This window comes from Doryrhamphus excisus, chromosome 16, assembly GCF_030265055.1.
Source record: "Doryrhamphus excisus isolate RoL2022-K1 chromosome 16, RoL_Dexc_1.0, whole genome shotgun sequence".
Classification (NCBI taxonomy): domain Eukaryota; kingdom Metazoa; phylum Chordata; class Actinopteri; order Syngnathiformes; family Syngnathidae; genus Doryrhamphus; species Doryrhamphus excisus.
In genome coordinates, this window is record NC_080481.1 from 2,322,515 (window position 1) to 2,334,261 (window position 11,747).

Sequence of the window (11,747 nt, forward strand, 5' to 3'; positions counted from 1 at the left end):
TAAGTAGCTTTAGCATTTTAGCATTTTTCTACAGCATCGGTAACATGTATTGGGCTACTAGTGTGTAAAATACTTGGTTAAAGCCACTAATTGAGGTGGGAAAAGGCTATTAGCAACCCTGTTTCCTGTTTGCACACTATATAATGCTACACAGACAAGCGCTTTTGCTCCATGACTTACACAAAATAAACAGTTAGGCCACGTATAAACCGTTACTTACTGCTTTCCACACAACCAAGTCACGTTGGTGTCCAGTGTCCGGTGTTAAAATGCATTTCTTTTGCTGGTAGGGAATCAGGGAATCAAACTCCAACCACTTGTGCCTGATGGTGGCGTCTTTAGAAATTGTAAACAAATGTGGCGTTCCCTTTCGAGGCATTGCTAGCAAATAAACAGCGGAGCAGCGCTTGGGGGAGGGTAAAGAGTTTCTATATAAGGAAGTCTGCACCTCTGTGACATCACAAAGGGGCCATTTTGACCACGCCTTATGAAACGGAGAGTTTTGAGCCATGCCAAACTTTTTTCAGTGCTCACATCCAAATGCGCAAACCTCATTATCTGATACCTTAGCATCTTTTAACAGGAAAATACAACATTCTAAGTACATTTATAGGTCAGAAAAGTGGGAAAATGTATTTGTGTGGACTCCGGTCACTATTTTAATTACAATTTAATGACTATAATGATGAGAAAGAGAGGAAAATAACTAAATTTGGCACAATGTGTGTAGCACAAGCGTCTCCGTGACAAAGATCAGACACATTTCACAAGTCTGATAGCTTGGGAAACAAGGTTGAAGGTTTCAGACAAAGGAAAGACACACGTACGCTAGACTTTCTAGTCCTGATTAGAATCCTGATACTCAGGATGATCAATATTCTATGTGTACTGAAAACTTTCCAAATGTTGTTTCTCAGCCAGTCAATGTGGCCGACTTGGTGCTGCGGTGATGTGACTGGATAGTCATCAAGCTCTCCTGATGTTCTGCGGCATCAAGCAGCCAATCATGTTGACACAGATACTCTTATCTGACGCCACATGTACGTTGTCATCCGTTGGCTATTATTTGCACCACATCATTTGCCCTTTTACCTAAAAAAAAAAATCAGCATAGGCTCATGAATATGAATTAATCAGCCATGATGGTGGGAGTTGACGCTTCTCCACTTGCATATAAGCAACACAAACTGTCCTTGTTTCTCTACCTGTCCGTCCAAACTCAAGAGGACTCCCCTCAGTGTGAGTATACCTGTTATGATTTTATTTTTATTTTTTTGTAAATAATTATACAAAACAAATAATTCACCTTGTCTACCAAAAGACACTCCATCATGGTCATTGAGGAGCTCATCCCATTCACCAAGGAGATGCTGAGCCAGAGACCGGCTGGACGGCGACTACTTAAGATCTACATACTCGGCTCCACTCTTGTGGTCCTGGGAGCGGTTGGACTTCTACTTGAGACCGTCTTCCTTCCGTTCACGAAGCAGGGCGCCGAAGAAGACTAGCGTTAGATGTGCTCAGGAAAGCAAAGAAACTGAATTGTGGTTGTAATTATATTTACAACCACTAGAGGCAACAGTGAGCGCAATGTATAGAAAATTGGCCTCTCCGTCTCCAGTTGCGGAAGTGACGTCATAAGCACCGGGAGGCCCAGCTAAGTGTTTACTAATGGTGGCTTCATGTCACTACATCGGCTATACTTGGATTTTTGAATTAATGCGAACAAACACTTGGTGAATTGTTCTTCAAGTGTGTGATGGCGGATCCTGCGGTGGCCTCCGGAGGTTCGCTGGCTACCAGCGGGGTGAGAAATACTTTTAATACCACGGAGAAAGCTAGCTAGTTTACGGCTAGCTAGCGTTAGCGTTAGCGTTCGATGGCTTGGTAATAATCCACGAAGCGTTATTGCAACATTTGTCATCATATTAATCTGCTCTCTATGTTAGATTTAATGAACTAGTAGATCATTCGAAGTTACTGTAAAATAGTTTTTCGTGTAAAATATTCCAACGCATAAAATAGAGTGCGATATCAGAAGTATTAAAAATACAATTTGTACAAAATTGCTGTTCGTTTTAATGCATTCTAGTCGTATTATTAACTGTTAATATCCTTTCCCTATCGTCTGTCATCATCCGTCACGTCATGACTTTATGTTTATTCATCCCTCGTGTAATGTAGTCGTTAAAAAGCAAATATTCCTTTATGACAACTGTAACCTATTGTTTGTATATAAAAAGGTCATATATATTTTATTTTGGGCGGTGCATTTACTGTACTGATCAGAATATAGGACAACTCATTTCTCTAAGGCTGTTGATAAAACACATTTTTATAACAGTTAAATACAGGAAAATTCCATATAATCAATATAAAGATGTATTTTTCTCACCAAATGTATATACGGCATGTTTTTTCAGCGTGCGTATTTTTCCTCACCAAATGTATATGTTATGTGCTAATGATGGATCTGCGATCGATCGATAGCGCTGCGCCCGAGATGGATCCATCGTTAGCGCACAAATCGATCGATTTCTTCGCTCACGATGGATGTGTGTAGTTTGTTTAGATGCCAACAGATGGCAGCGCTGAGCGTTGTTACTTACAAGAATAAAGAAGACGTTGATGCATGCAAATTTCAAATCTTTGATTAATTGTCAAGCAGTTCACTTTGTTACCGTTCTCGGCGGGGGGGGGGGAGTGTGAACCCTAACTCCTAACCCTGTCATTGTATGCAATTAGCAGATCAACGATTGTCATTGTATCGTCGGCGCAGTGTCAAAGCATCGGTCTGCAGTGCAAGGCAGTTATATCCATCAAATCGATCGATTTGTGCTAACGATGGATCCATCTCGGGCGCAGCGCTATCGATCGCGCAGATCCATCGTTAGCGCGTAATATTTATATATGGCATGTTTTTTTTAGCGTGCGTATATTTTTCCTCACCAAATGTATACGTTACGCGCTAATGATGGAGCTGCGCGATCGCTCGATAGCGCTGCACCCGAGATGGATCCATTGTTGGCGCACAAATCGATTTTTGCGCTCACGATGGATGGTATATTACTGCGCCCGGGATGGATGTGTGTAGTTTGTTTAGATGCCAACAGATGTCAGCGCTGAGCATTGTTACTTACAAGAATAAAGAAGACGTCGATGCATGCAAATTTAAAATCTTTAATTAATTGTCAAGCAGTTCACTTTGTTAGCGTTCTCATTCTCTAACCCTGTCATTGTATGCAATTAGCAGATCAACGATTGTCATTGTATCGTCAGCGCAGTGTCAAAGCATCGGTCTCCAGAACAAGGCAGTTATATCCATCGTGAGCGCAGAAATCGATCGTTTTTTGTGCTAACGATGGATCCATCTCGGGTGCAGCGCTATCGATCGATCACGCAGATCCATCGTTAGCGCGTAATATATATATGCCATGTTTTTTCAGCGTGTGTATTTTTCTCATTAAATGTATATATGCATGTTTTTTCAGCGTGCAAGTGGCAGTAAGGCGGCCACCAGCCCGGTGGAAAACTACCAGCTGGCCAGACGACGAACCTTACAAGTTGTTGTGAGTGCCCTCCTAACAGAATGCGGCTTTGACTGCGCCGAGAAGGCAGCGGTGGAAACGCTCACCGAGATGATGCAGAGTTGTACGTACCAATCAGAAAATGTCTTTGTTCTATGTGGGTGTCATCACTGACAATTGTGTGTATGGTTATTTAAAAAAATAATAATAATAATTGTGATCTGATTTCCTTGAACGTATGTGTCCGTGTTTTGGTTTCCAGATATAACAGAAATTGGGCGATGTGCTAAATCGTATTGCGAACACACGGCCAGAAGCATCCCGACTCTTTCGGATACTGTGGTGACGCTTATCGAAATGGGTGACTCAAGGAGGACATATTCGTTACGCACAGCGAATGCCAAACATTTCATGTTACATGTGTTTGATTTCCCCGCAGGATTCAATATTGACACGCTGCCCGTGTACGCTAAGCGCTCCCAGAGGATGGTCATAACTGCACGTGAGAAATATGAACACAATTAATATTTCATGTGAAATTTCTATTAACACGTGTCTTTCTTTGGATGAATTTCAGCTCCGATTACAAACCCACCTTTGACCCCCAAAGCACTGTCGGCTGGACATAAGCGCACACATCCGCCTCACATCCCTAGCCACTTCCCAGAATTCCCAGACCCTCACACTTACATTAAAACACCAGTGAGTCCCTGATCTCAACCCATTTTCTTTCTTCGTCCACTTATTGAGACGCTATGGTGTTCTCTTCCATGCAGACATTCCGAGAGCCTGTCTCGGATTACCAGGTGGTGCGAGAGAAAGCAGCCACTCAGAGGAGAGACGTGGAGCGAGCGCTCACGCGCTTTATGGCCAAGACCAGCAAAACCCAGAGCCTGTTTAAGGATGACGTCAGTGCCTTCCCTTGTACGTGACGCGGACCACATTTGACTCAAAATTTGGGACGCATGTGTCTGAACACCCTTTGTCTGCCCCGGGTCTAGTGATTGCCGCGCAGCCGAGCGCCATTCCGTACCTCAGCGCTCTCTTGCCATCCGAGCTGGAACTGCAGACTCTGGAAGAAACCGACTCCTCTGAGCAGGACGACCAGACTGACAGCGAGAATGCAGCCGGGAACATCATTAGCGTAAGTAGAACTTCATTGGCTGTTGTTGTTCAAGTGGCCTGGAGCTCCGACATCAATTCAGTAGACTTTTCCTTGGATTGAACAAGTAAAGCATTTTTAAAGCAGGACGCACTCCTGTAGAATCTAAAGGTCTTTGTTTCCCATGCTCTACGGTTCATGTATGGAGTCGTTCATGTATGACCACAGCATCCGGCCTTCCAAGAATATGCTTTTTCCACTTTTCTGACCTATAAATGTCGTTAGAATGTTGTACTTTCGTGTTAAAGTTTCAGATAATGAGGTTTGCATTTAGAAGTGAGCCCTAAAAGATGGTGAAAAAATGCTCTTGTGGTAAAACTGCCCCTTTGTGATGTCACAAAGGAGTGGACTTCCTTATATGGGCGTGGCTGTAAACCAGATAAGCTCTCTTTATTCACTTATTATTAACTCCTATACCCACTGTATACCCAAAGTGGGGTTTGTTCGTATTTGGGAAGTACTTTGGGCCTGTGACCAATCACCGCAGAGTGGGCGTGCCCGGAGACCGGAGAGGAGGTGGAATAAATTAAAACAGACCATTTTGGCGGGAAGTACAAATATAACTGGAATAGGTGCAGATTCTGCAAGATCTAGAAAGCTTTCTGTGCTGGTTATTGTGTGTACCTGCTCTATAGGAGACCACAACTCAATACAAAGGGTCAAAAAATTAGCATAATTGGTCCCCGAAGTACAAATATAACTGGAATAGGTGCAGATTCTGCAAGATCTAGAATGCTTTCTGTGCTGGTTATTGTGTGTAGCTGCTCTATAGGAGACCACTCAATACAAAGGGTCAAAAAATGAGCATAATTGGTCCCCCAAGTACAAATATAACTGGAATAGGTGCATATTCTGCAAGATCTAGAATGTTTTCTGTGCTGGTTATTGTGTGTAGCTGCTCTATAGGAGACCACTCAATACAAAGGGTCAAAAAATGAGCATAATAGGTCCCATTTAAAAGTAAATATCAAAAGCACACAGCCAGCATAATTTAGCAAAACGCTAAACTTAATGTGTTTATCTCTTCCACTCCCCAGGACGACCTGGGTGTGGACAAGGAGAACGCCATGCTTCCTCCAAATGGCACCATACCCTCCACAAAAGGCAACGAGGACAACGTGATTGACAACCCATACTTGCGGCCGGTCAAGAAGCCCAAAGTGAGGAGGAAGAAATGAACCAGGATCTGGACAAAACCTACGGACTTTCTGTCCCCAACCCGCCCACCCGCCCCCCACCGGGCCTCGCACAGCTGGCTTCCACTTCCTCGTGCCACTGGTCCATCCACCTACCTGTGTTCTATTCAAGAGAACTGTGGTTTGAGCGGTGAGTGGTTTTCTTTGTTGAAACACTCTTGTTTAAAACTTCATAAAAAAAAAGACTTACTGTGTTTACACAAAGTGTTACATCAGGTATTTTGTGAATAAAGAAAATGTTTTGTTTCTTCTTATTCAGTCGAACTCCTTAAACTTTAGCAGCCTGACAGGAAATGCTGTGGCGTGAACCTCATCCACATTCAAAACCGTAGAAGTTTTCCAGGTTGTCATGGTAACTTTTGGGTTTGAAAACTCCCAATTACATCTTTCTACCTCATTTAAGTGTGTTTGATGACATAACTTAGGGATTAGACATTTGACACATTTTATTTGGAATCAGTTGGCATAAGCACATCAAGTTTAATAAATGCACAATTGTTGCATATTTCAAAAGGTAACTGGTACACATGGTATCAGCTTTCTTTTTAATTAATATGCAAAGAGACCAGTGGTTCCAATATTGAAAAATGATTCAGGATAAAGTTGACACTTCATATACAGGCACTTGACTAATAATTTAAAAATTAGTTGGGAAATATTAAAAGCTCTATCAGCAACATACACACAATTCTCTATCATACACATCATCAAACGGACACACAAGGGTGACTTAACCCTTTTTGGCACTTTGGGAATGAAAATGTGTGTCTTATAAGGCAGTGTTCACTTGAAGCAGAAAAAAAAAGGGCTCAAATACCCCCCCCCCTCCCCTCCCCAACACCAAAATGGGTGGAGTGTTTATGCATGTGTGCACGCCTCTCATTCTGACTGGGGCACAGAAATGGATGGGCCTTTTGGGTCATCAAACCTGTCCATGGTGTTGAGCTGCATGATCATGTGTAGACCGTACACAAAGACCAACAGCATGAGAAGCGATGATAGCAACCCCATCCAAATTCCCGGCGTGAAGAACCCTGCGCAGTCGCTGGCGTATGAGAAATCTGTTCCGTTGGCCAAGCCAAAGCCCTGAATCTGTAACAGACGCAATCCAGTGAACAGGAAGTGACATAACAAATAATGTAGTGTCGTGGTTAGTACCTGGAAGTCTACGAAATTGAGCCTCCAGTCTGTTGTGGTTTGGTTGTTGGTGGTGGGCACAAGCAGAGCATCACGGAAGCTGCTGACCGTCTGGCAGTGAAAGGAATACTCTGCGGGGGCGTAAATGCCACGGCTCCCGATGAAGGACGCTGTGCTGCCGTTTGACTGCAGCTGCACCGAGTCCAGTGTGAACCAGTTCCTCGCAGACACCGGGTAGAAGCGCTGACTCATGGCAAAGCTGGATAAGAACGATGCTCGATCACAACCGTGACAACAAATTTATCCACAGGTAGTTTAAATTTCAATTGTCAGAACCAAATTACATATTTTGGTACAGTCCTTACCGTAATGTAACACCTGACGGGTAGCTTAGCACAAGCCTAAAAAAAAAAAAACAATAGAAAAAATTTGAGTGACACCAATATGCTGCAGTGTCGCAATGACAAAATGCCTCTCACAGCGAGTTTGTGCCGTTACACCGAGATCCGGCCAACGAGGGGGTCTCGGTGGCGAGGTCAAGCCACTGTGGGGTTTCCGAGAAGCTGACATTGAGGTTCTGAGCCCAGAGCATGATGCAAGGGCCACCTGACACGTTGAACATAACTGGAGGTTTCACGTCAGGTTCTACGGCCTGGAGCAACAATCGACCGCCATGCTGGTTCATTGTGGATGGCTCGGGAATCACCTGCAAATATGAAATAACTCATAACATAACATAACTTTTTTTCAAGAGAGAGATTTGATTGAATCATAACTCACTTGTGATGGTTTGGCTCCTGTGTACATGGCCGTGTAAGGCACATTTTTGACCTCCATTGTGGTTAAAACCTTTCCAATAATGTCATCTGTTGGCCAAGACGGGATACAGCCAGGTCAAATCACATCATATAAAGAACTGTACACAGACCTGCCAACCTTGGAGGAGTTTTAGGAGTACTGCAACCCCCCCCCACCCCCCCAAACCGTATTTAACAAGAGAATATTAAGTTATTGACTTTAGGAGCAGTTAAAAAAAAACCCTGTTGTTTACATGTTCTCCAGGTATTCCGCTTTTCTCCCACATTCCAGAAATTCATTCATTTTCTACCGCTTATCCTCACAGGGGTCGCAGGGGGTGCTGGAGCCTATCCCAGCTGTCTTTTGGGCTCTTTTACTGGTGGCCAGCCAATCACAGGGCACATATAGACAAACAACCATTCACACTCACATTCATACCTATGTGGCGGCACGGTGGTCTAGTGGTTCGCGCGCAGACCTCACAGCTAGGAGACCCGAGTTCAATCCCACTCTCGGTCATCTCTGTGTGGAGTTTGCATGTTCTCCCCGTGCATGCGTGGGTTTTCTCCGGGTACTCCGGTTTCCTCCCACATTCCAAAAACATGCTAGGTTAATTAGCGACTCCAAATTGTCCATAGGTATGAATGTGAGTGTGAATGGTTGTTTGTCTATATGTGCCCTGTGATTGGCTGGCCACCAGTCCAGGGTGTACCCCGCCTCTCGGCCGAAGACAGCTGGCATAGGCTCCAGCACCCCTGCAACCCTTGTGAGGAAAAGCGGTAGAAAATGAACGAATGAATGAATGAATTCATACCTATGGACAATTTGGAGTCGCTAATTAACCTAGCATGTTTTTGGAATGTGGGAGGAAACCGGAGTACCCGGAGAAAACCCACGCATGCTCGAGGAGAACAAGCAAACTCCACACAGAGATGGCCGAGAGTGGGATTGAACTCGGGTCTCCTAGCTGTGAGGTCTGCACGCTAACCACTCGACTAAATTGTCGTTTGTGTTGATGTGAATGGTTGTTTCAGCGATTGACTAGCGACCAGTCCAGGGTGTACCCCGCCTCTTGCCCGAAGCCAGCTGGGATAGGCTCCAGCACACTGCCGAGATCATAGTGAGGACAAGCGGCATATGAAATGGATGCATGGATGGCAAAACGGGTCAAATACACAAAATGAGTACATGTTGGCAGGTCTGTTAATTATACAGAAAACGCTTATATACAAAGAATGTAGTTATTTGACCTTCTATCTCAGACATTCTACTGAATATTAGCGTTAGAACCTGTGAAATATATGCTACAGCTACACATTTCAAACGTACCATTGTCACGTAGCACATCCCGGCAAGATTTCTGCAGGCTATTAAACAAAAAAAAAAAAAACAAGTTAACGTTAATGTTGTTAAAAATGAGTCTTTAAGTGACATCTCACTCTGTGCAATAAGGCAGACTGATGATCAGCAGGTTGCTGACAGACACGTCGATGTTCAGCTGCGACAGAGTGCCTGCATCAACGAGCGCGGGTGAGACGCCGAGCTTGTCCTCCAGAAGCGATGCGACAGACGTGGAATGCGACCACTCTAAAGCTGGGAGTGTCACTGATGATGAAGAGGACTGCAGTGCAGCCTGGACAGAAGGTAAGCGGTAAGAACCGGACTTCAGGTCCAACACAACCAACGTGAAACTATGTGTCAGTATGTACCTCCAGGTTCTGAAGGACACTATCCTGCTTGTTTCCAAACACTCCAGCAAAGACAGTGAAGTCATCTTTGCTCAGCTGAACACAAACAAGAGAGTAGATGGTCACATAATAAAAGGCATCATAACACACCTCATACGCACCACATCAAATTCACCGGTTGTCATGCACATTTTTGGCCAATCTGAAGCCTGAACTGGCTTGGTCGTGTATTACAACTAGGGGTGCAATCTTTAACAAGCCTGACCTGATAATTTCAATTTTGGCTGACACAGATTTGTTTATGTTTTTAAAAAAAGGGATCTATTATGCTTTGTCTATTTTTCTGATCCATAAATGTATTCTCGTGTTAAATGATGCCAAAGTTTCAGATAATGAAGTTTGCGTATTTGGAAGTGAGCCCTGAAAAAAGTTTAGGATGGCTCAAAACGCTAGGTTTGAAAAGGCGTGGTAAAACTGCCCCTTTGTGATGTCACAGAGGGGTGGATTTCCTTATATGGTTCATAGTAAGGCAGCACTTTGGGTATGCCTGGAGGCGGGCCGTGGGTGGAATCAATTAAAATAGACAAAAAAAGAAAGACAGAAAATTGGCAGGAAGCAAAAATCCAAGGAAATATAGCTGGAATAGGTGCAGATTCTGGAAGATCTATAGCGTATTCTGTGAGGGTTATTGTGTGTAGCTGCTCTATAGGAGTCCACAACTCAATACAAAGGGTCAAAAAATGAGCATAATAGGTCCCCTTTAATAACGATACATTCTTATTTTGTTGTAAAAACACTGAACAATACCCGTGAAACAAAATGGTTCAATAGTTCAATATCCAATATAGTGATATTAGATGTACAATGACATGTAAATTATCTTTATAATTTAACCTTCTACAGCGGAAGTACCAAATGGGAAGTAAGGCTCCAGTTGAATGTCACACCACAGTGAGGACAATGTTTTTTCCGTGTCACATGACTCCCCACTCCCTGCCACCACTCACCATTCTGCTAACATGTCTGTGGACTAGATTGCTGTGATGATGGTTACAAAGAACTCAAACAGACCTGGTCCTGCAGGAACAGCAGCACAGTGTGGGTACCAGAGCCAAAGGCAGAGGCGAGGTAGGCCGCCAGCTGCTCGTTGGATGTGACGTGGCCTGCTGGAGACGGGGCCAAACCTGGCAAACTGTTGGCAAATATATATAGTTATATATATATATATACATACATGAAGGGACACTGTCTCAAACACCAATGCTAACATCAGTTAATATAACTTATATTCACTATGTTGACTTATTATGGGATTTTTAGTTTTGGTCATCGTTACAGAGTTGATATAAAACCCACAATAATCAGTTTAGAGTGCAATTTAGGACATATGTGTATTGAAAAATGCAGCAATATGATAGTTATGGTCTGGAAATGCATGCCAACACAGGATGTATCTATGGATCATTTGAATTCCATATGGAAATAACATTAAGAACTCTATTAGCCGATTAGAAAGTGGTTGTACCGATAAAGTAATAGCAGTTAAACACCTAGTTGTACTTTAAGTCCCATTAAAGTACACTTGATTGAACTTTGTAATTCAAAACGTGCTATTCCTGTATTTAAATAAAAATAAAACGATTACATAAACTAATATGATTTTTTCGATGAACTTGTCAGACTCTCTTTTGAACTAAGTACGCATTTAAATGGTTACTTTTATAGTTAGACCCTGATAGTTACGGCAATGTCTGACAGTGAGGTTAGCTACAGGTGTTAGCTTCAGCCGGCTCAAAGTAAGTAGTAAAAAAAATACCAAAACCCCCAATAATGGGATACTAACCCCTCATTGGACCATATTAAAAGCGGTACTTGAGCGACTGTGCTCCCCGTTCCGATAACCGCGAAGAAATGAAGAGTAAAAAACATTAGCCGTAGCCTTCCGCACGACGACGCAGCAGCCATGTTTGCTAACTTATTCCGCAAAGTTGTGAGCACGTGACCTACACCAGCTGACAGTCATGTGTCACGGAAAGCACTTCCGGCTTCTTTCATTCAGTACGCCCAGTTTATTTTGCTCTTTTTTTTCTCCAGCAGGCTGCTTTTCTGGCTTTTATTTCTCGCTCTCTGTATTCCACTAAGTAAGAAATTCGTGAATTTAGTGCTCTTCCTGCTTGTGAACAAGTTGTCCGGTAATATATAAACATAAATAACAACTTAATACATTAGACTGTAGAAG

The 11,747-nt window shown here is 43.2% G+C and overlaps 2 protein-coding genes across 2 annotated transcripts; one reads left to right on the plus strand and one right to left on the minus strand.

Annotated features, from left to right (window-relative positions):
• Positions 1 to 1,609: 1,609 nt before the first annotated feature.
• Positions 1,610 to 6,139, plus strand: taf8 (TAF8 RNA polymerase II, TATA box binding protein (TBP)-associated factor). Its single transcript, XM_058052374.1, has 8 exons — positions 1,610 to 1,807; positions 3,492 to 3,651; positions 3,790 to 3,888; positions 3,967 to 4,029; positions 4,105 to 4,229; positions 4,304 to 4,451; positions 4,529 to 4,671; positions 5,727 to 6,139. Exons 1-8 carry the CDS (start codon positions 1,760 to 1,762, stop codon positions 5,865 to 5,867), a joined length of 927 nt encoding a protein of 308 aa, XP_057908357.1. The 5' UTR covers positions 1,610 to 1,759; the 3' UTR covers positions 5,868 to 6,139.
• Positions 6,140 to 6,313: 174 nt separating this feature from the next.
• On the minus strand, positions 6,314 to 11,520 carry atp6ap1b (ATPase H+ transporting accessory protein 1b). The gene is made up of 10 exons (XM_058052371.1): positions 11,352 to 11,520; positions 10,580 to 10,700; positions 9,530 to 9,604; positions 9,260 to 9,453; positions 9,150 to 9,187; positions 7,803 to 7,888; positions 7,502 to 7,728; positions 7,388 to 7,423; positions 7,044 to 7,281; positions 6,314 to 6,977 (listed from the first exon to the last, which is right to left on the minus strand). The coding sequence occupies exons 1-10, from the start codon at positions 11,471 to 11,473 to the stop codon at positions 6,765 to 6,767; spliced, it is 1,350 nt and encodes a 449-aa protein (XP_057908354.1). The 5' UTR covers positions 11,474 to 11,520; the 3' UTR covers positions 6,314 to 6,764.
• Positions 11,521 to 11,747: the final 227 nt, after the last annotated feature.